Genomic DNA, 22,969 nt, shown 5'->3' on the forward strand with positions numbered 1-22,969 from the left:
TTTGTTTTATTTACATTTGCTTAAGTGATTGGCACATAATAAAGTCAGTAAATTTCTGTTACCTTATTAAATCTATACCTCTTTACATATTTTAGACACACTGCGAATGTTTTTCACTCTACTTATTTGTTGTATAGGTCCAGGGCCCCCTGGAGCATGATTTTGGAATCTTCACCATAAACTTAAACTACTGTTGGCATTTATACCAAATGAAAAAGACGCCTGCCGCTTCGACCTTTATGCTCTCAGGGAAAATAAATGGCTTTGTAGACACTGCTAGAGGTCACCCAGTTGTCAGTTGTCATTTCATCTTTGTCTGTGACAAGTAGTAATGGGCACCTGCAGGGGAATGTGAGAATGGGAGTTTGTAGCTTTCATGTCTGTTGTGGTAGAATGTGACAAGGGAAAAGGGCAGTTGAAATGGGTATTGAGAGAGTTAATTGTATAGTACCTATCACAGTTATTTCTCATTTTGTACTGCTCCCAGCTAAGGTGGAGAGATTAGTCTGTTATGTATGAAATGGAGTACCAGTTGAGCCGAAAATCTGAAATCCGAAATACTCCGAAATCTGAAACTTTTTGAGCACCAACATAATGCTCAAGGGAAATACTCATCATGCATTTCAGATTTTAGATTTTCAGCTTAAGGATGCTCAACTGGTTAAGTATATAATGCAAATATTTCAAAATGTGAAAAAATAAAAAATTCGAAACACTGCTTGTTCCAAGCATTTTGGATATAGGATACTCAAACTGTAACCTCAGTTTATCAAAAGTGCTTTATGTATCATCTAAAGAATAGGACACACTCAATAAACATTAGTTATTGCTGTAAAATTATGCACTCATTATTTGTTTACAGTTTTTGCTACTACTTAATGATTCTAAATTCTGCATATTGTCTTGTGCATTTTTAAACTGCTTTACTGCTGATATTAGGGTCTTCCACATAATAGGTAAACATGAGTTGAATGAATTCATTCATTCATAAAACCTTAGAAAAACAGCATTTGTAAGGTAGGTTCTTTAAAACTATAGGACCCATTTAAGTGCAGAAATGATTCAAAGCAAATATGTAGTGCTAACATGTATTTTCTATGGCCCACTAGCTCAGCTGGTTAGATCATGACTAATGAGGTCTAGGTCATGAGGTCATTTGTCACAAAGTCCAATTAGCTTTGATCTGGTCTGTGTGGACTCAAATTGTATCCTCCACTCTAGCCAATAATGTCACAAATGTGCACTTTTGATCAAGAGGGAGAAGATGCATCTTCAAAAACCTTTCATTACTATCAAGGATAATTTTTGACTAAAGGTTCTGTAGCATCATTTTTATACTTAATAAGGAAATGTCATTGTGTTGCCATGAATTATACTCAAAATTTTAGCAACTAGTGACCCTAAGTATTTTTTCTCAAATAGGACTAGAAAATTTTTTTCAGCATAAGCTATTTCAGTCTTTCTGTAATTTTGTAGTGCTGACATTTGACTATTACAATTTTTGTCTCTAATGTTCATTTTAGGGTCTTTCTATGACTTCTTTTTATTTGGCACACTTCCATGTATGTTAGGAAAGAATATTCCATATTATTCTGTTCTAACACACTGAATTAACAGCAATTTTGTGTTTGATCCCTGACTTGGATCACAGTCAGAGTCCCACTTCTGTGTGATAATAAATGCTTTTTGCTAATGATACTTCCAGAAGATAGGGACTCTGATCTTTATCATGAACTTTTGAGCACCCAGTACATGGCCCTACAACCTGTGCATGCTTAGTAAGCTCGCTAATGCTCTTGTCACCAGCGTCCCCATGTCATGTAGCCATAATGCATGGGGTCTCACTCAAGAAGTGATGACAGCTCTCACAGATATGTGTCGTCACTTATGAAAATGTGTAATCATTATAATTTGATGATACTAGAATGTTTACCTGATTCTCCCTGTGAATATGGACAATTACTGCCAGCATAACAGGCTTAACAGTGTGGGTTAGTGAGTGAGTGTACATTTCAATTAAACAACTGAGACTGCTTTACAGCACGGTGTGTTGGAATAGAGTACCTTTTTGCTCAAGGGAGAAGGTAATTTAATTTACTTTTGCCCCTGTTTATTTTATCCTTGCTTCTGTAGGAACCCATGCTACATCATTTGTTTATTTCCTTGCAGTAGTTTTTCCAAGATTTCCCAAAGGCTTGATCATCATCTTTATTTCTACAAATTCTTACTACTTATGATATTTAATTAATTAGAATACTATGATTAAACCTGCTTGGAAACATTGCATACCATGTAGAGAGAGTTCATTTCAATGGAAATTTCTTGGTGTAGCTAAGAAGTTTTTTTTTTAAATAAAATGATTTTTTTCTTCCCCCACTCTTTTTTGACTCATACTTCCCCCACTCGCTCCTACATCATGCTAGTCGAAGTGGAAATAGAGACATCATGCTGTATTATGGTCAAATTAAGAAATCTTTATTTTAAAGGATTTTCTTATATAAACCACTCTTTGAAATTTGCCTACTCTTTAGAGATAATCAGTGTTTTAAAATGCAAAAGTATGCATTGTATGGATATCTGTTCTAGGAGTCTTTCTGTTTAGATTATAGATTTCTCAACTCCAGTACATAACTTCTCATACCATGATCCATTATACATTAGTCCCTTAAGAGTTCTGTGGTTACACAAGCAGTGAAACACTGTGTGATTCACTTTCTCTTGAGAACCCTCAATTCCTGTTACCCTTTTAAAAGCTCTGAAAAGTCCTATAGAAATGCATAGAACCACAGAATACTTGTACCTGAGTAATATCTAATAAAATCGCATGTTATGCTTTGGGAAATGGTACACTAATATATATTGACATTGAATAATTTAAAATCCATTTTTAAAGTACTATACCTATAGTCATCTCTTGAAAATCATGTATTAATGCATTTTTGAAGTCATCTAATTATTTTCCCATACACTTTAAAAGATTAATAAGGAACCTTAAAAGGAATATTTCTTCAATCTCTTTTCTTCCTCTATAAGTGGAATATGAAATTTTGGTATTTGCAGGTGAAATTATGCTTTCTTCTTATTATTCAAATGCTGTCTCCTTAAGAGAAATGGTTACATGGAATTCTGTATTTGAGATGCAGAGGTGCTTTCTTCATTTATGCTTCTACGTATGTACACATTCTGACTGGTATAGGAGTTGATTTGTGAATTCACTTGCCATTTAGATTTTAGTAATTGTATATGTCTGGTTACATAGAAATTTCTTTTGGAGAGAGGACTGCCCTTATGTGGAAAAGACCATGGAAGGGCACCCTGTTCTCTCTCTAATACCTAAAATAATGGCCCATGATCGGTGCTCAATCTATATTTGCTGAATGAATTAAATAAAGATTGGCATTTAATGATGGGTGAAACAGGAGCCGACTACTTGGTGGCTTTAAGTACCAGGGATAAAATGAATGAAACTGAATTGAGATACTGCTGACCACATGCTCTTCAGCCCCTTCCAAGCTTACTTGCTTCTCCACATTACAATACAATTGCCCTTATCAAGGTCATTGATGACCTTCAGTTGTTAAATCTTTTTTTTTTAAATTTTATTATTATTATACTTTAAGTTTTAGGGTACATGTGCACAATGTGCAGGTTTGTTACATATGTATACATGTGCCATGTTGGTGTGCTGCACCCATTAACTCGTCATTTAGCATTAGGTATATCTCCTAATGCTATCCCTCCCCCATCCCCCCACCCCACAACAGTCCCCAGAGTGTGATGTTCCCCTTCCTGTGTCCATGTGTTCTCATTGTTCAATTCCCACCTATGAGTGAGAACATGCGGTGTTTGGTTTTTTGTCCTTGCGATAGTTTGCTGAGAATGATGATTTCCAGTTTCATCCATGTCCCTACAAATGACATGAACTCATCATTTTTTATGGCTGCATAGTATTCCATGGTGTGTATGTGCCACATTTTCTTAATCCAGTCTATTGTTGTTGGACATTTGGGTTGGTTCCAAGTCTTTGCTATTGTGAATAGTGCCGCAATAAACATATGTGTGCATGTGTCTTTATAGCAGCATGATTTATAATCCTTTGGGTATGTACCAAGTAATGGGATGGCTGGGTCAAATGGTATTTCTAGTTCTAGATCCCTGAGGAATCGCCACACTGACTTCCACAATGGTTGAACTAGTTTACAGTCTCACCAACGAGTAAAAGTGCTCCTGTTTCTCAACATCCTCTCCAGCACCTGTTGTTTCCTGACTTTTTAAGGATCGCCATTCTAACTGGTGTGAGATAGTATCTCATTGTGGTTTTGATTTGCATTTCTCTGATGGCCAGTGATGATGAGCATTTTTTCATGTCTTTTGGCTGCATAAATGTCTTCTTTTGAGAAGTGTCTGTTCATATCCTTCGCCCACTTTTTGATGGGGTTGTTTGTTTTTTTCTTGTAAATTTGTTTGAGTTCATTGTGGATTCTGGATATTAGCCCTCTGTCAGATGAGTAGATTGCAAAGATTTTTCTCCCATTCTGTAGGTTGGCTGTTCACTCTGATGGTAGTTTCTTTTGCTGTGCAGAAGCTCTTTGGTTTTATTAGATCCCATTTGTCAATTTTGGCTTTTGTTGCCATTGCTTTTGGTGTTTTGGACATGAAGTCCTTGCCCGTGCTTATGTCCTGAATGGTATTGCCTAGGTTTTCTTCTAGGGTTTTTATGGTTTTAGGTCTAACATTTAAGTCTTTAATCCATCTTGAATTAATTTTTGCATAAGGTGTAAGGAAGGGATCCAGTTTCAGCTTTCTACATATGGCTAGCCAGTTTTCCCAGCACCATTTATTAAATAGGGAATCCTTTCTCCATTGCTTGTTTTTGTCAGGTTTGTCAAAGATCAGATGGTTGTAGATATGCGGCATTATTTCTGAGGTCTCTGTTCTGTTCCGTTGGTCTATATCTTTGTTTTGGTGCCAGTACCATGCTGTTTTGGTTACTGTAGCCTTGTAGTATAGTTTGAAGTCAGGTAGCGCGATGCCTCCAGCTTTGTTCTTTTGGCTTAGGATTGACTTGGCAATGCGGGCTCTTTTTTGGTTCCATATGAACTTTAAAGTAGTTTTTTCCAATTCTGTGAAGGTCATTGGTAGCTTGATGGGGACGGCATTGATTCTATAAATTACCTTGGGCAGTATGGCCATTTTCACAATATTGATTCTTCCTACCCATGAGCATGGAATGTTCTTCCATTTGTTTGTATCCTCTTTTATTTCATTTTTATTTCATTCTTAACTGATCACTTGTCTCTCCCCCACTAGAATGTAAGCTTCATGTGGGCGGGGACCTGGTTTGTTTGCATCCTGTTCTCTGTCTAATACCTAGAACAGTGGCCCATGATAGGTGCTCAATCTATATTTGTTGAATGAATTAAAGATTAGCATTGAATGATCGGTGAGACAGGAGCTAACTACTTCGTGGCTTTAAGTACACAGGGAAAAAATGAATGAAACTGAATTGAGATGCTGATGTGGCATTCACACAGCTTTTTTATTTGTTTTGTTGTGTTTTTTCCTCTGGTGAAAAACTTTTGAGACTTAACGTACATGTGTGTGGTTACTCGGTTTTTCTTGTTTATAAATTTTTATCGGTGACTTCAAATCAAATCTTTTATAATACCATTTCTGCTAAAATTGATTTCAGTCCATATTTATTTCCCTGACCTCTGTTGTCAGGGCAAGTGACTCATATATGTACTGACTATGTATATCTTTTTGGTATGCTTCAAAAACCATTATAGCACTGGAAATTTTGGTAATGTTATCATGAGCAACTGCCACAGAATATAAAATTCCTTTTTATAACAGTAGACTTTGGGGTTTTTTTTTTAAACTCAAGTAGGCTAAAAGAATTATTTTATTTTATTTTTGAGATGGAGTCTTGCTCTGTTGCCCAGGCTGGAGTGCAGTGGTGCGATCTTGGCTCACTGCAACCTCTGCCTTCCGGGTTCAAGCAATTCTCCTGCCTCAGCCTCCTGAGTAGCTGGGACTACAGCCGCACGCCACCACGCCCAGCTAATTTTTGTATTTTTTAGTAGAGACAGGGTTTCTTCATATTGGCCAAGGTGGTCTCGAACTCCTGACCTTGTGATCTGCGTGTCTTGGCCTCCCAAAGTGTTGAGATTACAGGCGTGAGCCACCGTGCCTGGCCTAGAATAAATTTTAAAACACTTTTTCCCTTTCATTCCTGTGAAAATCAGGTTTCATAATTGTAGTATCAACTAGTACAATGGTTCTCAAAGTGTATTCCCCAGACTAGCAGCATTCACATCAACTGAGAACTTGTTAGAAATGCCAGCTTTTGGTGCCCACTCCAGTTCTACAGAATTAGGAACTTTAGGGGTGGGACCTAGCTCTCTGTGTTGCAACAGGCACTCCGGGTGATTCTGATGCACATTAAAAATGTGAGAACCACTGTTCTACCATACAGAAATGAAGAATTTAAATGCTAAGTAAAGATGTGCAGATCCTTTCAAAATAATCATAGGATGGTATAAATGATTCCAGTATGCTGTACATTGTCAACATACATAGTAATGAAAATACTACACATGAAGGAGAAAACTCAGTAAGTTATTACAAGAAGTATTACTGACTTTTAACATTTATTCTTGCATTTCCTCCCCAGTAGCTGTAGCAATGGCTGAATAAATGCTTTTTGTTTTTTACTTTTTGTTATAGCAGTTGAAGTTAGAAGAAATAAGTATGTCTTTTGAATATAAGTGAAAGCAAATGTTTTATTAGTGATATTCTTTAGTGTTTATTACTTTATATTTAACCTATTCTTTTTTATTCTTATGTAATAAGGGGAGGTTTAATATCAGGTCACTTGAATTCCTTTCTGAAGTACTGTTTTCCTTTTGGCGTCTTCCACAAAATAGACATGTCATCTTTCTGGTGTATCCTGTGCCTTCAGTCTGATGAATATTCAGATATTCAGTCTTGAGAATATCTGTTTTGAAACTCAAATAAGTAAATAAGTAGTGCATGCGGTCCAGGCATAGATTTTACATATATATATGCACTTTGTTGAAGATTCCAAATAATGTAGCTACTTCTTTGCAGGGTATTGGTGGCCCATGTAAAAACTCCATAATTTGAAACTGTTTAAGGCAGAGGTTCTTGGTTTCAAGCAACAGAAACCAACTCTGGCCTATTTAAGACAAAGAATTTATTGAAAGATATTTGTGACTCACAGAATTTCCAGGAAGTCTGGAGAATCAAGCTGGAAACAGGCAGGCACAAGTGATGTCAGGCAGCAGCCAGACCATGCACAAAACCGTAGCACAGAGATAGTGCAGTACAGACACCACACCACTGCAGCCATCCCAAAGACTGTCTGCCATTGCTACCCCTGGATACTGATCTTGTGTCCTGGCCCTACTGCCACTGTAAACATGACATGTCTCTCACAGTGTGTCACCGTTTCCATTGCTTTGTGCCCCTAGCTCCTTATTTAGAGCAAGTCCACCTGGTTATTTGAGTCCTAAGTTGATTTCCTTTAGCTTGTTTGTAAGGGAGGTTGGAAAAGCCAGTACCTGGCTTTCTGAGCTATTATATTTGGAAATGGGATTTGTCTCCCACCAACATTCACAAGTTAAGAAATTGTACAAACATAGAGAGTTCAGATGCTGTATAACAAACCAAAATTCCTGTAAGTATCTCTACTTAAGTGAATCTTCAACATGATAAGAATGGACTAGATTCCTAGGCAGGGATATAGGCTATAGGTCTTTCTGGCCATAAATCACAAAGCTTAAAATTGTTGAATAAGTATTTAGGATATTAGTAGTTGCTTTGAATTAAAGAATTTTAAAACCTTTGTGGGTAGTAACTTTGCTGTGCTTTTTATGCTGGTTTATCTGTTACAAAATATGGTGCTTGAGACATAATAATTATCTGTTGATCAACTGACAGAATCACTCAATTAATTATTGGTTGTCTGTGTTCCCTGGAATCAATCAATTAATCACTGGTTGGTTGTGTTCTGTGGAGCCCTGGAGTTCTATGGTGGAGGAGAGGCGCAGAGGTGGCTGTATTGGGAAGGAAAGAGAGAAACAGACTCTGCTCCATCATCTGTGTCCCCCTTCAACTGGAGCATGTTCCACTCTTACCCATTTGACACTTTGAGGTTAATATATAAATTTAATTTGAAAAGAGTCTGCGCACCACTGGGCTTAAAAGTGATTTAAAAAGTAATTAAATAATGAGAAGAAAAGAGCGTACAACCATCTTCTTACTGTTTGTTTGAATATTGACTGAAATAGTTTTCCTGGTCAATTAATTTTGGTAAGGAGTGTGTGGATTCGTGGGAAATTTTCTGAAAAAACAAGAAAATTCTACAGCAAGAAATAAAATCTTTACTAGATTTCTCCAAAAACCAAATATTACTTTCTCCTCCAAGTCCTTAGAAATAAAAAACAAAAACGAAAAAGTGTAGGGCCAGTTTTTATCCTGCTCCAAAACATATGCCTAATTTCCTCAATCATATAGCAAGTTTTCTAAGAAAATTTTAATTTGCCATTCCTCTTTAAATCCAATTTACTTGGCAGTGTGTACACATTTCAAACAGAGGTAGCATAACAGAAAGAGCACTGGACTGGGACATACCCAGACCAGAGTTCCAGTCTTCCTTCATCATTTCACTCTCAGTGTCATCCTCAGAGCAAGTGTTCTTACCTCCTCACATCTTACTTTCCCCTCTATAAAAGTGGGGTAACAACTTCTAACCTGTATGATTAACTTCATGTAGATTAAGGAAGATAATATAATATATCCCCGTCTCTTAAAAATATTTGTCCCTGGTTTCCAAATGCACCTCTTGTTCTCTCAAACTTTTCTAAGATATTAAAAAGTTGCTCATTCTGGCTGCCTTTAGTTATTTCCTCAGTCTAGTTCAATCAGACATATAATGCCCTCACTACACTGAGCAAGCTTCCAATAAGATCACCTCTTATTATTGTATCTAATTCACAGGTTCCAGAATCATCTTACATGGCCCATCTCAGTCATGGGCCCTGATTGCAACTCCGTTTTCTCATGGTGTATTTTTACCTCTCTGGCCTCAGGACTTTGTAGGTTGTCTCTCTGGCTAGAACATTGCCCTACCTCCTCCTACCCATAAGGCCTTTACCACTATCCCAGCCCAAATCAAAATCCAAACTTCTTACAATAGTCTGTAACAGTGGCTTTTAAGCTTTTAAAACTATCATCCACCATGAGAAAGTTAGGCATACATTTCATACTCTGGTAAGTACACACATACATACCCAGGCATTCACACACAAATCATTTATGTGTATATTCTCTTATGATAAAAACAAAATTTCTAAAAATGATTCTTATTCTCATTAAGTGTAATAAGCACTGATGTTTTCTAGTCTAGTCTAGTCTCTTTTTTAAATGCTGTTGTGACCTATTAAAATTAATTTCATGGCCCACTACTAGATCATGGCCTGCAGTTAAGAAAATTGTTTACACTGCATGCATGTTTAGTTTTTACCTTCCTTAACCTCATTTCTTTCTAACAGCTTTCTCATTTGTTATATCTAAAATACTTCAGACTTCTAATTTCCTTCTAAATATCAGGATCTTTCCTGTGTTGTGTGCTATGTTATGAGTTTTTGTACTGTCTTCCTAAAATATTATTCTTCTTGTTTTCCATAGGGCTGACTCCTTTTCATCTTTTAGTTTCAATCTAAAAAAAAAATCTGGCTTTCAGGGATAAAATTCCTTAACTATCCTATTTGGTATGCTCTCTCTTATTTATTCTACTTTTATATTGTATTATTTTTTTGCTTTCATAGGAATGAGGAAAACTTCTAATTTATCTTATTTTCTTTCTAATTTTTGCCCACTTTCTCCTTGTGTTACATAGCCCTAATAACAGTAGAGGTCATGTCTGTGTTGTTCCTTTTATTCTAGGTGCTAGAATAGATGCTTATTAAATACTTGTTAAAAGAATGTATGCAGAGTAGCCTAAAAGCAATAAAATGTTGTACCCATGTGAGATAATGGTCACCATATCTATATTCTATCTTTATAATACAATTTATGGTATGAGATTTACATGCTATTTTATTTCCTTCATGTATCACTTTCATGCCATTGGTTGATTTTATAGTGACAAGCTTATTGGTTGGAGGACATTCAAAATCTTGGTAAAATACAAAATAAATAATTTAGAGATACTGAGTATCTGGAATTGTGGATAAGACATCTGAAGATAAAGAAAACAGAAAAAAATTGGTTATAGCTAAGATAAATTGCCATAATCATCCTAGTGAATAAGTAAGTAGGGAATATTCAGGGTCATCCTTAGCCAAGGTGTATGCTAAGGCATGATGGGAAACAAATGGCACTAAATTACTGAATTCAATGAATCAGAGTCCTGACATTTACATAGAACCTTATAATAGAGTCAGCTATGAAGAAGCTTCTGTCGGCAAGTATACACATATCGATGTGTTCGTATTCATTACTGGATACATATGCAGAACAATGGAAAGATTTCTCTTCTGCTATAGAAATAATATGACATTATTTTCATGACTTAATCTATGGTAATCAATACAGAACAAACAAAATGAACACAGCAGTATCATTTAAATGTGCACAGAATTGCTTGGGGATTTATCTATTTCAGGAATGTACAGTCCAGAAATAGTTAGCTGCTTTCAATCTGATATGCCAAAAATTGAGTCGTTTTCTTGAACATATGTTTAGGAAATTTCTGGAGAAAATAGTGTGCAAGCAGTAACTCATATGAAGAATATATTCAGTATACAATATAAAAGATGAGCTGATCTGAGATATCAGAATTAGAGAGTCTATTTCTAGTACCTAAAAAAGAACTGTTTATTTTTGCTGTTGGTGCTTCTTTTTTAAAATAAATTTTTAAGTATTTATTCAGGAGCTTAAAGTATTTAGACATGGAAAAAACCTTTAGGAGTTACCTGTTACTTGTGCATGACTCTGGCTTTGGCTCCAGGGACTCCAACAAGTGGGTTCATGCTTGCCTTCTTACCTTTAAGGGACAATGGCTAAGAATATTATTATTATTATTATTTTATTATTATTATTTTTTGAGATGGAGTTTCGCTCTGTTGCCCAGGCTGGAGTGCAGTGGGGTGGCCTCGGCTCACTGCAACCTCCACCTCCCAGGTTCAAGCGATTCTCCTGCCTCAGCTTCAGTAGCTGGGATTACAGGTGCTTGCCACCACGCCTGGCTAATTTTTTGTATTTTTTTAGTAAAGACATATTTCACCGTGTTGGCCAGGCTGGTCTCGAACTCCTGACCTCAGGAGATCCACCAATCTCAGCCTCCCAAAGTGCTGGGATTATGGGCATGAACCACCGCGCCTGGCACAGCTAAGGATATTATAATCAGCCTGTATTACTCAACCCAGTGTTTGAAAGTCTCCCCCATTTCCAACTGCAAGTGTATTTTTGTCAAAGCCAAATTCAGACAATTTATCACACTTCGTTCCTTAATATAATTCTGTGCTTTTTCTCCCTAAAAATTGCTACTCTTTACCCCAGTATGTGTTTATAGAGTAGCCAAGGCTTCTCCACAGTCGCACGATGGAGTGATGGGGATAGTTTGTGGATTAGGCACACTCTTTAGTGACTTTATCCCTTCTCCTCTTCTTTGGTCATTTTTTAGCTTATGAACTGACTTTGAGGGCTATATAGAGATTTTATATATCTGTGATGCATTTATTTGCATTACTGTTCTTTACTGAGTATAATGATACAAAGAGGGCAGGCCCAAAAGCTGCAGTAATCCCTTGGGATGTTTTTCTTATGATGAGGTAGCAACTTCCACGATCATAGAACATCTAAAATTCCAATCTGAAGTGGTAAGTATCTTCTGAAATGGCCCTGCCTTTTCCATGGTTTCTTCTTTACAATTGCAAGTACATCATCTACAGGCCTCATTCTGGGTAATAATGGAGAATAGTGTAGTGCTAGAAAACAGTAAAGTAAGCTGTAAGGAAATCTCAAATAGCAACAGGAAGTTCATATGGTCCCTATTCCACTTGTTAAGCTATTCCTTAGTAGTTGTTAACATATATCATTGACAGATATAAAACGTTATGTTCTTTTTTTTTGACATAATGGTTGAGAATATACATTAAGTTTAGATTCCAGATCCATGATTCATCAGCTCTGTGCTTTAGACGAAGTAATTCAACCAATCCAAACTTCAGTTATTCACCTTGTATGCGAAATAGGAATTATTAATATAACAGCACCTACCTCATGGAGTTTATGAAAATTTAATGAGCTTATGCCTAAAAAGCACATAGAATAGTGTCTGCTGCATAGTAAATGGTCAGTAAATATTAGCTATATTTAGCTATTATTATGTTTTATTTGAGAAATCTACTTACTAGTAGGGGGCATCCTGAATCATCCTGCTTAGATGATGAAAAGGAAAGGGGGCACCATGTCCCGCATCTGTCAAAGTATTTATTGTTCTATATCTAGTTGTACAGCTTATTTGACTATACTTAAATATCAACATCAGATTGTGCTATTTTAAGCACAGTTAAGTGGGGCCACTGTCATATTCGGTAGACAAAAATTAAAATGACCTCATTTCTCATTTTATCTAAATTTGAAACCAACATGGCTGTTTTATTTTATTAAATAAACATATAAATAAAGAAACAAATGAGATTTCCAGTTGGGAAATATAGCAGTGATGAGAAGAATGGTACGTGTATTTTAAGTGACTTTTTTCTATGAATTTGTTTCTATCATCACCCCAGACTAAAATTTTTACCTGGATTTGCTGTGGCTCTTTCTGGAAAGGGCTCTTTACCCAGTGTGGAATACTTTCAGAACACTCATTACTTTACTAAAATATATATTGTAAATTACAAGTATAATTTATAATGGATTAAAAGTACTTGTTTTAAATTAATCAAAAATCTTGGAGTAGTTTAGCATAATTTCTCATGTTTTAACAAAATAAAAGATTTGTGATACAGAAATTTATGAAACTGGCTATTACGTCTACCATACTTTTAAATATTTTTATTTGCTGACTGATTAGTGTGCCAGCTATGTACCAGCAACTGTGTTAAGTGTTGAGAGTACTGATGGGAGTAGGAAGACTTGAGGAAATTAACAACACATTGAGAGCTATGTTTCAGGAATTCAAAGGATGTTGGGAAAGTACAGAACATAAAACATAACAGTCCTGTGAGGAGTGGCCATAGAGGGCAAAGGATGCAGAAAATAATTTTGAGATAAGGTGCTTCCGTTGAGAGCTTAAGGATGATTAGGACAAAGGCAGGGAGGTGGTAAAAAATGAAAAGGCCTTTCAGGCAGAGGAATCCTTATGTAGTGAAGCAGAAAGGCAAGAGAAAATGGCACTTTGGCAGGACAGAAAAATGGTCAATATGATGTGAGTGAAGAGAGCATTTGATAACATGGCTAATACCAAGTCTCGAGATTGTGTGGGCATGACCCCCTGATGATTTTTGTAAAGTGGACAAGAGTTTTGAACTTTTTTCTGAAGGCAAGAGAGAATCATGGAAAGGTTTTTAAGCGGTTTTATTTTTATATTTGCGTTACAGAAAATTCTCCTGGCAGCAAAGTTGGAGATAGATTGCAAGAGCAACTGATTAGAGAAGGGAAAATCCATTAGAAGGCAATTACAGGTTGATCATCCCTAATGCAAAATCCAAAATCTGAAATGCTCCAAAATTTGAAAGTTTTTGAGCAGCAACATAAGATAGTGACATCTTTGCTTTCTGATGGTTCAATATATACAAACTTGGTGTCATGCACAAAATTATTTAAAATATTTTATAAAATTACCTTCAGGCTATGTGTATAAGGTGTATATGAAACATAATTGAATTTCATATTTAGATATGGGTCCTATCCCCAAGATCTCTCATTTTATATATGAAAATATTCCAAAATCTGAAAAAATCCAAAATCCAAAACACTTGTGGTCCGAAGCATTGTTGATAAGGTATTCTCAGCCTGTATAATAGAGAACATTATGAATTAAGGTAGTGTGTATGATAATGGAAAAGAGAATTGGAAAATTATTTAGAAGATAAAATTGACAGGACTCAGCAACTAATGTCAGTCAGAGGGAAGAGTAAGCAATAATTTCCAAAGCTGAGGATGGTGGTGCTGCCCTCTACTGAGAAGCGGAAGTGTGGAAGAAAGAACAAGAGAGGAAAGGAATCTCATCATACGTTAAATTTTACACAGCCTCCCATATTTCATGGGAGTTCTGAGTAGTGATGACCACTTGGCTGTTAGAAACCCAGATTTAATATTCTTAAAGTATAACTAGGAAGTAAAGAGGGCAGTGATACCAACTTATGTAAGATTGTTTACTAAGAGCATGTATATGGTAATACAGTACTTTATGTGATAAAGGTCTTTGATCTAAATAAAAATAAGAGCTCAAAATGGAAAACTCAGAAAAATATTAATATTTGATGTGCTAGAAAAATTGGAGATTCCAAAAGGCTTTTGAGAGGTTATGGTAAAAAGCAAAAAGTGGAAAAGAAGAGCATAGAAACTAAGGGACAAAAAAGGTTAAGACATCCAGGCCTTAAGATATATATAAGACAGATCTGAAAACATATACACCAAACTCTCAGGAATGGCTAGCTTTAGGAGGTGGCATTGAAGATAATAGCAAAAGAACTGGGAATTTCAATTTTGTATTTGAATGTTTAAAACCTGTTCTATATATATTTATTATAACTTCTTGAGAACATAGTATTTTAAAATAAAAAGTTAAAAAGATCCTCTTAAAATTGAAGTTATAGTCAATTGAAAATAAAAATAGATGAATCAAATAAGCTTAATCAGAACAGAAAAGGGAGGGAAGGGTAACATGGAGTGGCCAACAGTGTCATACTGTAGATAGGTCACAAGAGATAAGGACTGACAGGAGTCTTTTAGCTTGGTATTTAGCTGTGGTCACAAGTGACCTTATTAAAAGCAGTTCTAATGAAAGGCTAAGGGCAGAAGCTTGACTGTAGTTGTTGGAAAGTGGAAAGTGAGGACATGAAGAGTTAGAATAGTCATCTTATAAAGGAGGAGCTTAAGTGTGAAGGGAAAGAGAGATATGGGGAGGGACTTAGGGTCCAGGGTGAGTAAACTAATTGCCTAAGATCCTTATGGAGGTAAGGAAGAGGTCCATGCTAGCTCCTTTAGTCATGGAGGTTTATTGGATGTCACCCAGGAATGTTAAGTAGTCTGAGTATTAGCTAAGTAGGAGCTAAGTCAACTACTCACACTACTCCTACTTATTCCAGGTTCCAGCTTTTCTAAAACTGGGATTTGTAGTACATTTTATAAGCAATTGAAGTTGTTCAGCAAGATTTCTTGGAGGGAAGAGACCTGAGCTTATTTATATGCTGGAGATAGGCACCAGGAGCGGGCAAAATCTCTGTAGTACAGAAACTAGTTGAGGTACTTATTTAAATGAGTGGACCCTTAATTTGAAAAGTAAATCGAACTGTTTCTGGGAATGAAGTTTTGTACAAAATGCGAAACTTGCCGTGTTGCAAAGGCTAAGCCAACCAATATATTTCAATTACATTCATATTAGAAAAAAATTAATAAGATGACATAAATAAGCTAGTAAATTTCTTTTTTCTTCTTCTTCTAAAGCCGAACAACAACGTATCCTTACACAGAGACACAGATGTACAGCCAAAATACTGGAGGGAATTACTTTGATACTCAAGGGAGTTCCGCCCAGGTGACTACTGTGGTCTCATCCCACAGTATGGTGGGCACTGGTGGGATTCAGATGGGCGTCACAGGAGGACAACTCATCAGCAGCTCTGGAGGAACCTATCTGATCGGCAACTCAATGGAGAATTCTGGTCACTCAGTGACACACACAACTCGGGCCTCCCCAGCGACAGTAAGTATTTGAATTTTTAGTAGTTTAGTTTAGCTTTTAATAGTCTCTAATGAACATTTCCTTTGATAGAGGGAAAAGAACAACACAGATGGGACTGGGGCAAGAATGTGTTGGATAGTTTTAGTATTGATAGTTTGCAGAATGTAGTATATGTAGTATTATGCAGAATGTTACTGATACATATGCCCTCTAATCAGGTGAATTAGAGTTTTTAATTTTACTGGCAATTAGAAAGGTGAGTTTTACTCATTAAACTGCTGGCTTTAGTAAGCTGTCTTCCATCAGTAAAATATCTTAAATTTATATAGAAAGAACTCACTTTCATATTATGCTTACTTTATGAGATAAAAGCCAGGCAGTAATACAGAGAATAAAATATAATTTAGCTTGGAATTTTCGCATCTTTCAACAATAATATTTATGCTAGCTCATCCCCAGAGATGTTATATTATGTAAGCCAGCATCCCAAACCTTAGACATGTAAGTTTTGCCATTTTCTCGTGCCACCTGTATTATTATTAACTTAATATGTTTTCCAAGTTGACTCACTTTTAAAATAGAAAATCATGTGTAATTTTTTCGTAATACATATTGAAATCAATATTTAAATAGTAAAGTTAAAAATGTTTACCCATGTGCATGTAAATTCGTGTTGCATTCCACCAGAGAGATACTTTAGAAAGCATTACTATAGGTGATTCAGATGAAAAATATTTGTGTTGGCTCTGATCATAGATATGAGCAAACAGTATCTTAGGAGCATACATATTTAAGTTAAATTTAATAGATTATTTTAACACAGTGGGTTATTGTTTGGTGTTTTTTTTTTTTTTTTTTTTTTTTGAGATGAAGTCTTACTCTGTGGCCCAGGCTGGAGTGCAATAGTGCAATCTCAGCTCACTGCAACCTCTGCCATCTGGGTTCAAGTGATTCTCCTGCCTCAGCCTCCCAGGTAGCTGGGACTACAGCCACATGCCACCATGCCTGGCTAATTTTTGTATTTTTTAGTAGAGATGGAGTTTCACCAGGTTGGCCAGGCTGGTCTCGAACTCCTGACCTTCGGTAACCCACCCTCCTCAGCCTCCCAAGGTGCTGGGATTACAGGCATGTGAGCCACTGAGCCCGGCCAACACAATGTATTTTAGTGTACTGAAATGATGTAATAGAAATAGTCATAGAAAGTTTTGCAGAATTTGATATCTTCAAAGTTTGTAGCCTGAACTTCTGCTTTTCACCTCTACTAAGCATATGAGAATGGTCATTTAGAACCACATAGCTAAAGCAGCAATGAAATAGATTTTCTAGGTATTACATATAAAAGGGTGCTGGGGATTTGAATTAAGGAGATGTATCCCATTTTATCATTTCATCATATAGTTTGTTCTTGCAATGAAATAGAGATAGAAATAAATTGGGGAGAAAATAGTAATATGAGAAACTTTATATTTCTCATTTTATGGATTTTCTCCAGGATATTATATGTGCTTGGTAAGTACTTTGTATATACTTTGTGTATTTGTAGTAATTTCATGTGTTCCTACTTTCATCATTCAGTGCCTTTTCCCTAATTTATTTTTAAAAAACTCTTTATTTTAATTCGCTATTTGTTACTAACATCAGAACAGATGACTAGCTGTTCTGAGCGGAAAGTTCCTTTTTGTAATTTTTTTCTTTGTAATTTTGAAGCATTTCTTATGTGTATTTGTTGTCTCTTCCTTTTAATAATATTAAATACAGTATTTTAAACCTTTTAGTCACATCAGTATATTTATGTAGATTACAAGGGGATTGCTACTAATAAACCATAGCTTTTCTGGATCTCAGTTCCCCTATCAATAAAATAAGGGGTTAGTTAGACTAAATGATTTCCTAGTTTCCTCCTAGCTTTAGCACCATTAGATTTACAAAGGAATTATAAAATATTCTAAATGTAAAAGTAACTATAGCTTCAACATAAAAAGAAAAGAGATAGAAAATGGTGGCAGTAGTATATATCACTCCTCCTATAGGCCACCTAGAAAATTATTTTCAGTGAAAGGAAAATACCACTTATCAAGGCCTTAGGAAAACTGAAAAATGGGGCAAAATTTACCTTTCCCACTTTCATTTCATCCACCCTGTCTTATCCTAACATACCATCCTTCGAAACCCCATTCCTTTCCTACCTCACCTCTTCTAGGTATTCCTACTTGCCTTCATGCTGATTCTGATACCTGTTTAACATCCTCATCAACTGGATGTGGGTTTACTAAATTTACTTGCTCTCTCACTAAATTAACGAAATTGTTTAATCGAGCTCATGTAAATACAGTTGCATTGCTAACCTTTATAGTTTGATGATTCTTCTATTTTTTTTTTTGATAAGGGATACAGTTTCTATGTAGGTATGTATGTATGAAAGGTGACATTATTCCTTAAGTTATCCATTATACAAATTTGATGTGTGATTTTTATTATACTAACTGGTAAATTAAACAGATAACTGAATTATAAAAACTGGGAATAGTTGAAAACTGTTATAAAACACCAATTTATAATATCAGTTGTTACATATTAATTTTATACTAAAAATATTCATATTTGAGGTTGTTTTGTTAAGGATAAAAATTCTAAGGTGATTTCTTTTTGTTTTGCGTTTTTTTAAATAAGAAAATTTTCCTTTTTAACAAAAGGAGTATAAAAATTAAAAAAAAAGTAACTTTTGTATGGAAAAATCACAAAGTGATCTCACCAAGCCCATATTGATTGATAGTGCGGTACTTGTCTAAATATACTTCTGCTAGTGTTTATTGTATTACCTTGAATTGATTATTGAAAAGTATATTTAATTTAAATCCCCTTCTCAATTGTACTGAAGATCTGCTTGACTCACAGTGAGGTTGTGATTCTCAGTTTACAGTTTCACATCTGTTACTGTAGTAAAATTAACAAAGTTGAAGTGCCGTGAAACCTATTTAAGGTTTCATATCATGTGCCTCTTGCCAAATGTTAGAAATGCTAACCATAGATTTTTGATTGTTTTCACTCCTAAAAATCAAGATTTTTTTTTTTAGGAGATGCCATGCCATTAAATGGGATTTAATTGAGTTTATGTATATTTTTCTTTTACTGTAGAATCATAGAAAAGATTGTATATGAACACAATCTTTAAAGATTTGTTGGTCAAGACTCAAGCCATTTCTTTCCAAACATTGAGCCTATCTGTACCATATAAGTTCAGTTTTTCTAACTGTTCTTTAGTGTTCGACATATAACCTATAGAATGACTGATGCAGCCTACTGTGCAATAGTAGCATATACTGTGGCCGAAATTCTTGACTGAGAAATAGTCCGTTGGGTCACTCCTTAGGGGGCTATCAGTAAGTGTAATGCATAGTCAATTAATTCAGTTGATGTAAAACTAGCTATGTTTGGGTACTTGGAAACAGCACAAAGCAAACACTGTTACCCAGTTCCTATGGCAAAGTTTTCTGCTCCAGTCCTTAGAATAGTTGCCTTGACGTGATAATTGCCAGTGATAGACCGGATAAAGAAAATATGGTACATATACACCATGGAATACTAGGCACCCGTAACAAAGAACGAGATCATGTCCTTTGCAGGAACATGGATGGTGCTGGAGGCCATTTTCGTTAGCAAACTAATGCAGGAACAGAAAACCAAATACTGCATGTTCTCACTTGTAAGTGGAAGCTAAATGATGAGAATACGTGGACACATAGAGGGGAACAGCACACACTGGGCTTTAGAGGAGGGTAGAGGGTGACAGGAGGGAGAGGATCAGGAAAAATAATGAATAATAGGCTTAATACCTAGGTGATGAAATAATTGGTACAATAAATCCCCATGCCACACATTTACTTATGTAACAAACCTGCCCATTCTGCACAAATACCCCTGAACTTAAAATAAAAGTTTATAAAGTCAGTATTTGTTAATTTGGTAACAAATTAAATTTTATATGATGAATATATTATATCAACTACTAATACTCAAATTTAGTCAAAATACTATTTCTCCTTTGATTTCCTGTTTCCTTTCATATGGTCCATGTGTGTATAATTATATATATGTATATAGATATATACATCTATGCTTTTACTTCTATAAATACATACACATACATTTAAAAGGCATTTCCTGCGGATAATATTAAATAGCAATTTTCAGAAAGATTTTATAACATTTTTATTGAATCATCACTGGATATGGGTTCAGCTAAGTTGCGACCTGAATATGTTAGGGATCTGTTTATTGTTAATATTTCAGTAGCACATGGACATTAAGGTAGAAGAATTGGCTACAGTCATAATTCTGAACTCATTATACATCTGTCTTCTAACTATATCAACATAATATTTCCCTCTGCTTTTATTCATTTGAAATTCTAATGTATTTTCATGATTATTTTTCTATATAATCACATCATTTATAGAATTTTAGAGTTTTCGAACCTGAACATACTTTTCACTTGAAGATTAAAAATTTGTGAATATAGTTAGTGATTTTTTTTGGTGCTCATCAAAACATAATTTATCTTATACCAGAGTATGCAATAATTACCAACTTGCTTTAAAAAGCCTTATTTACTCACTCTTACATAAAATAATATTTTTATTCTTATAATTAGATGGTTATGTATGGAGTTTTTTAAATTCTTCTTAATACTTAAGATTATATTAATCATTTTTGAGACCGTGATATGAAAGTTAATTTTTACACCTTTATGTATATACATTTAAATGGGCTGTTGCTAAAATTAGATCCCACCCAAGAGGCACAAGAAAAATATCTTGAAATTAATATTGTTCATATTTCCACCTCTTTTGATTAATGTAAAATATTATAATTTAATTATTTGGAGGAAAATTTGAAAGTCCATCTGCTGCTATATAAGTAAAAGTTTGGCCTAGTTTATATAATTAATAGAAAGTTAAGAATTCATTTAAGAATTATGAGTGCTTTTATTTATTTATGCTTGGCTTGGCATGTTTATGAATTTGGTGTAAGGGAATGCTTTTTCTAAGAGTATAAATATGTTTAGCTCTTCAAAATAATTTTGCGTTCTTATTCTTTTGCTGCTACGTTACCAATGGCCATGTGTTTGATTTTAAAATTTTAATTTATTTATATGAATTAGTTATACATTCTTAAGTGGCACATTCAAAAGATATAAGAAAGTACATGAGTCTCTCTCATCCGTTTCCCAATTCTCATCCTTAGAGGCAACCAGTATTACCAAGGTCTCTCTTATTTTTTTATTTATTGATTTTTGATTTTTTTTGAGATGGAGTCTCGCTCTGCCACCCAGGCTGGAGTGCAGTGGCGTGATCTCGGCTCACTGCAACCTCCACCTCCCGTGTTCAAGCGATTTTCCCACCTCAGCCTTCCTTGTAGCTGGGATTACAGGTGTCCGCCACCATGCTTGGCTAATTTTTTGTATTTTTAGTAGAGACGGTGTTTCACCATGTTTGCCACGCTGGTCTCAAACTCCTGACCTCAGGTGATCTGCCCGCCTCAGCCTCCCAAAGTGCTGGGATTACAGGCATGAGCCACCACTCCCTGCCACCAAGTTTTTTAAGTATTATTCTAACAATCTTCTAGCAGAATATTCAAGCAGAATATATATTTTTTCACTCCCTCTCTTTTTTTTTTTTTTTTACACAAATGGTAAGAAAAATGCCGCATCTTGCTTTTTTTCACCTAACAATATGTCTTGGAGACTTTTTGTTTCATATTAGCACATGAAGAACTCCCTTATATTTAAGGGAAATGATTTTATTAGAAGGAGCTGAATTGCCCATCTATCTTACCAGAGGAAAAAATGTTGAAATAATATTGGATTATTGGTTATGACTACATCGAGACAGAAAAGCAATATAGTCACATGAGATGAACGCTTCTGTTTAATTATCATATATGAAGATATGCTTAGAAGAAATTTTAAGTTACAAGTATGCATAAATTATGCATAAATCACAGTTCTTATTTTATGTGACAAAACAGTAATTTCTATTTAAAATAATTTACTAAGTTTTACAATTAGCCTCAATATTTTTAAAAAAAAGACTGTGTCCACTTATTTTGGCAGAAACATGTATCACCATTATGATCTTAGCTTTTTCTGTTTTCCTGTGTCCCTTTTTCCCTAGGCCAACTCAGTCCCTGAAATGAAACTCCTCAGACAGAGTACCATGAACCGTCTGTTTCCTACACTAAATCATAAATTGACTGAAGGTTCTGGGCCTCATTTTCAAAGCATTTAATAAAATGGGACTTTGAATGACTTGTAGTCTCCATCACTTCATCTGTATTCCATTCAGCTGTCAGTCAGTTCCACACTGCTCCAGCCTCGAAGCTGATAAGATCTAGAGGCAGTAATTTTACCATTAGGGCTGTAAGACATTCCACTCCTAGAAATCTTGATAAACTAGCAGGTTAAGACAAAGAGAATCACAGGGTCCTTCATTCTCTCCTGAGCATAGCCAGTGAATTCCTCTGAATTTTAAAGCACAATATAATGAATTATTTTATTTTTTAGCTACTTCATATTTGAAACAGCATTTCAGAACACAGGTGTATGGGTAACATGCCAGAAAAAGCTAGATTCTATGTCATACAAGATCTAGATAAGCAAAGTTTAATGATGCTCATAAATTCTACTTATAAATATTAAAGTAACCTGTACCTCAGGCAACCTCTTATATATCTTTTGCTTGATCCTTCCTTAGGTTTACAAGTCAAGTTTCACGTTAAGTTACTTGTTTGAAACTAACATAATTTTTGAAGAAAAAAACTCCACCAACTTAATGCTTCACTTATAAAAATTAGATAATCCAGATAAAATATGAAATGCATTGCTACAGATTAAAATATTAATACATTGTAGTCTAAGAGTGACATATGAGTCAATATTAGACTCAAAAAGTTTCAATACTGCCTCTTCTACTGGCCCATGTGTTTAATTTAAAGGGGAAAAATATGACACAGTGCCTATGACCA

At 35.2% G+C, this 22,969-nt stretch overlaps 1 protein-coding gene across 12 annotated transcripts in view; it reads left to right on the forward strand.

Moving 5' to 3' along the window:
- Window positions 1-22,969, forward strand: part of RFX3 (regulatory factor X3) — a 310,622-nt gene that overhangs the window by 182,673 nt on the left and 104,980 nt on the right. For all 12 annotated transcript variants that reach the window (XM_063696430.1, XM_055350632.2, XM_063696432.1 and 9 more), the window contains one exon: window positions 15,709-15,967. In XM_063696430.1, the coding sequence (XP_063552500.1) occupies window positions 15,709-15,967 (259 nt within the window). The remainder of the gene's footprint in view (window positions 1-15,708; window positions 15,968-22,969) is intronic.

The sequence above is a fragment of the Gorilla gorilla genome, chromosome 13 (assembly GCF_029281585.2).
Source record: "Gorilla gorilla gorilla isolate KB3781 chromosome 13, NHGRI_mGorGor1-v2.1_pri, whole genome shotgun sequence".
Lineage (NCBI taxonomy): Eukaryota > Metazoa > Chordata > Mammalia > Primates > Hominidae > Gorilla > Gorilla gorilla.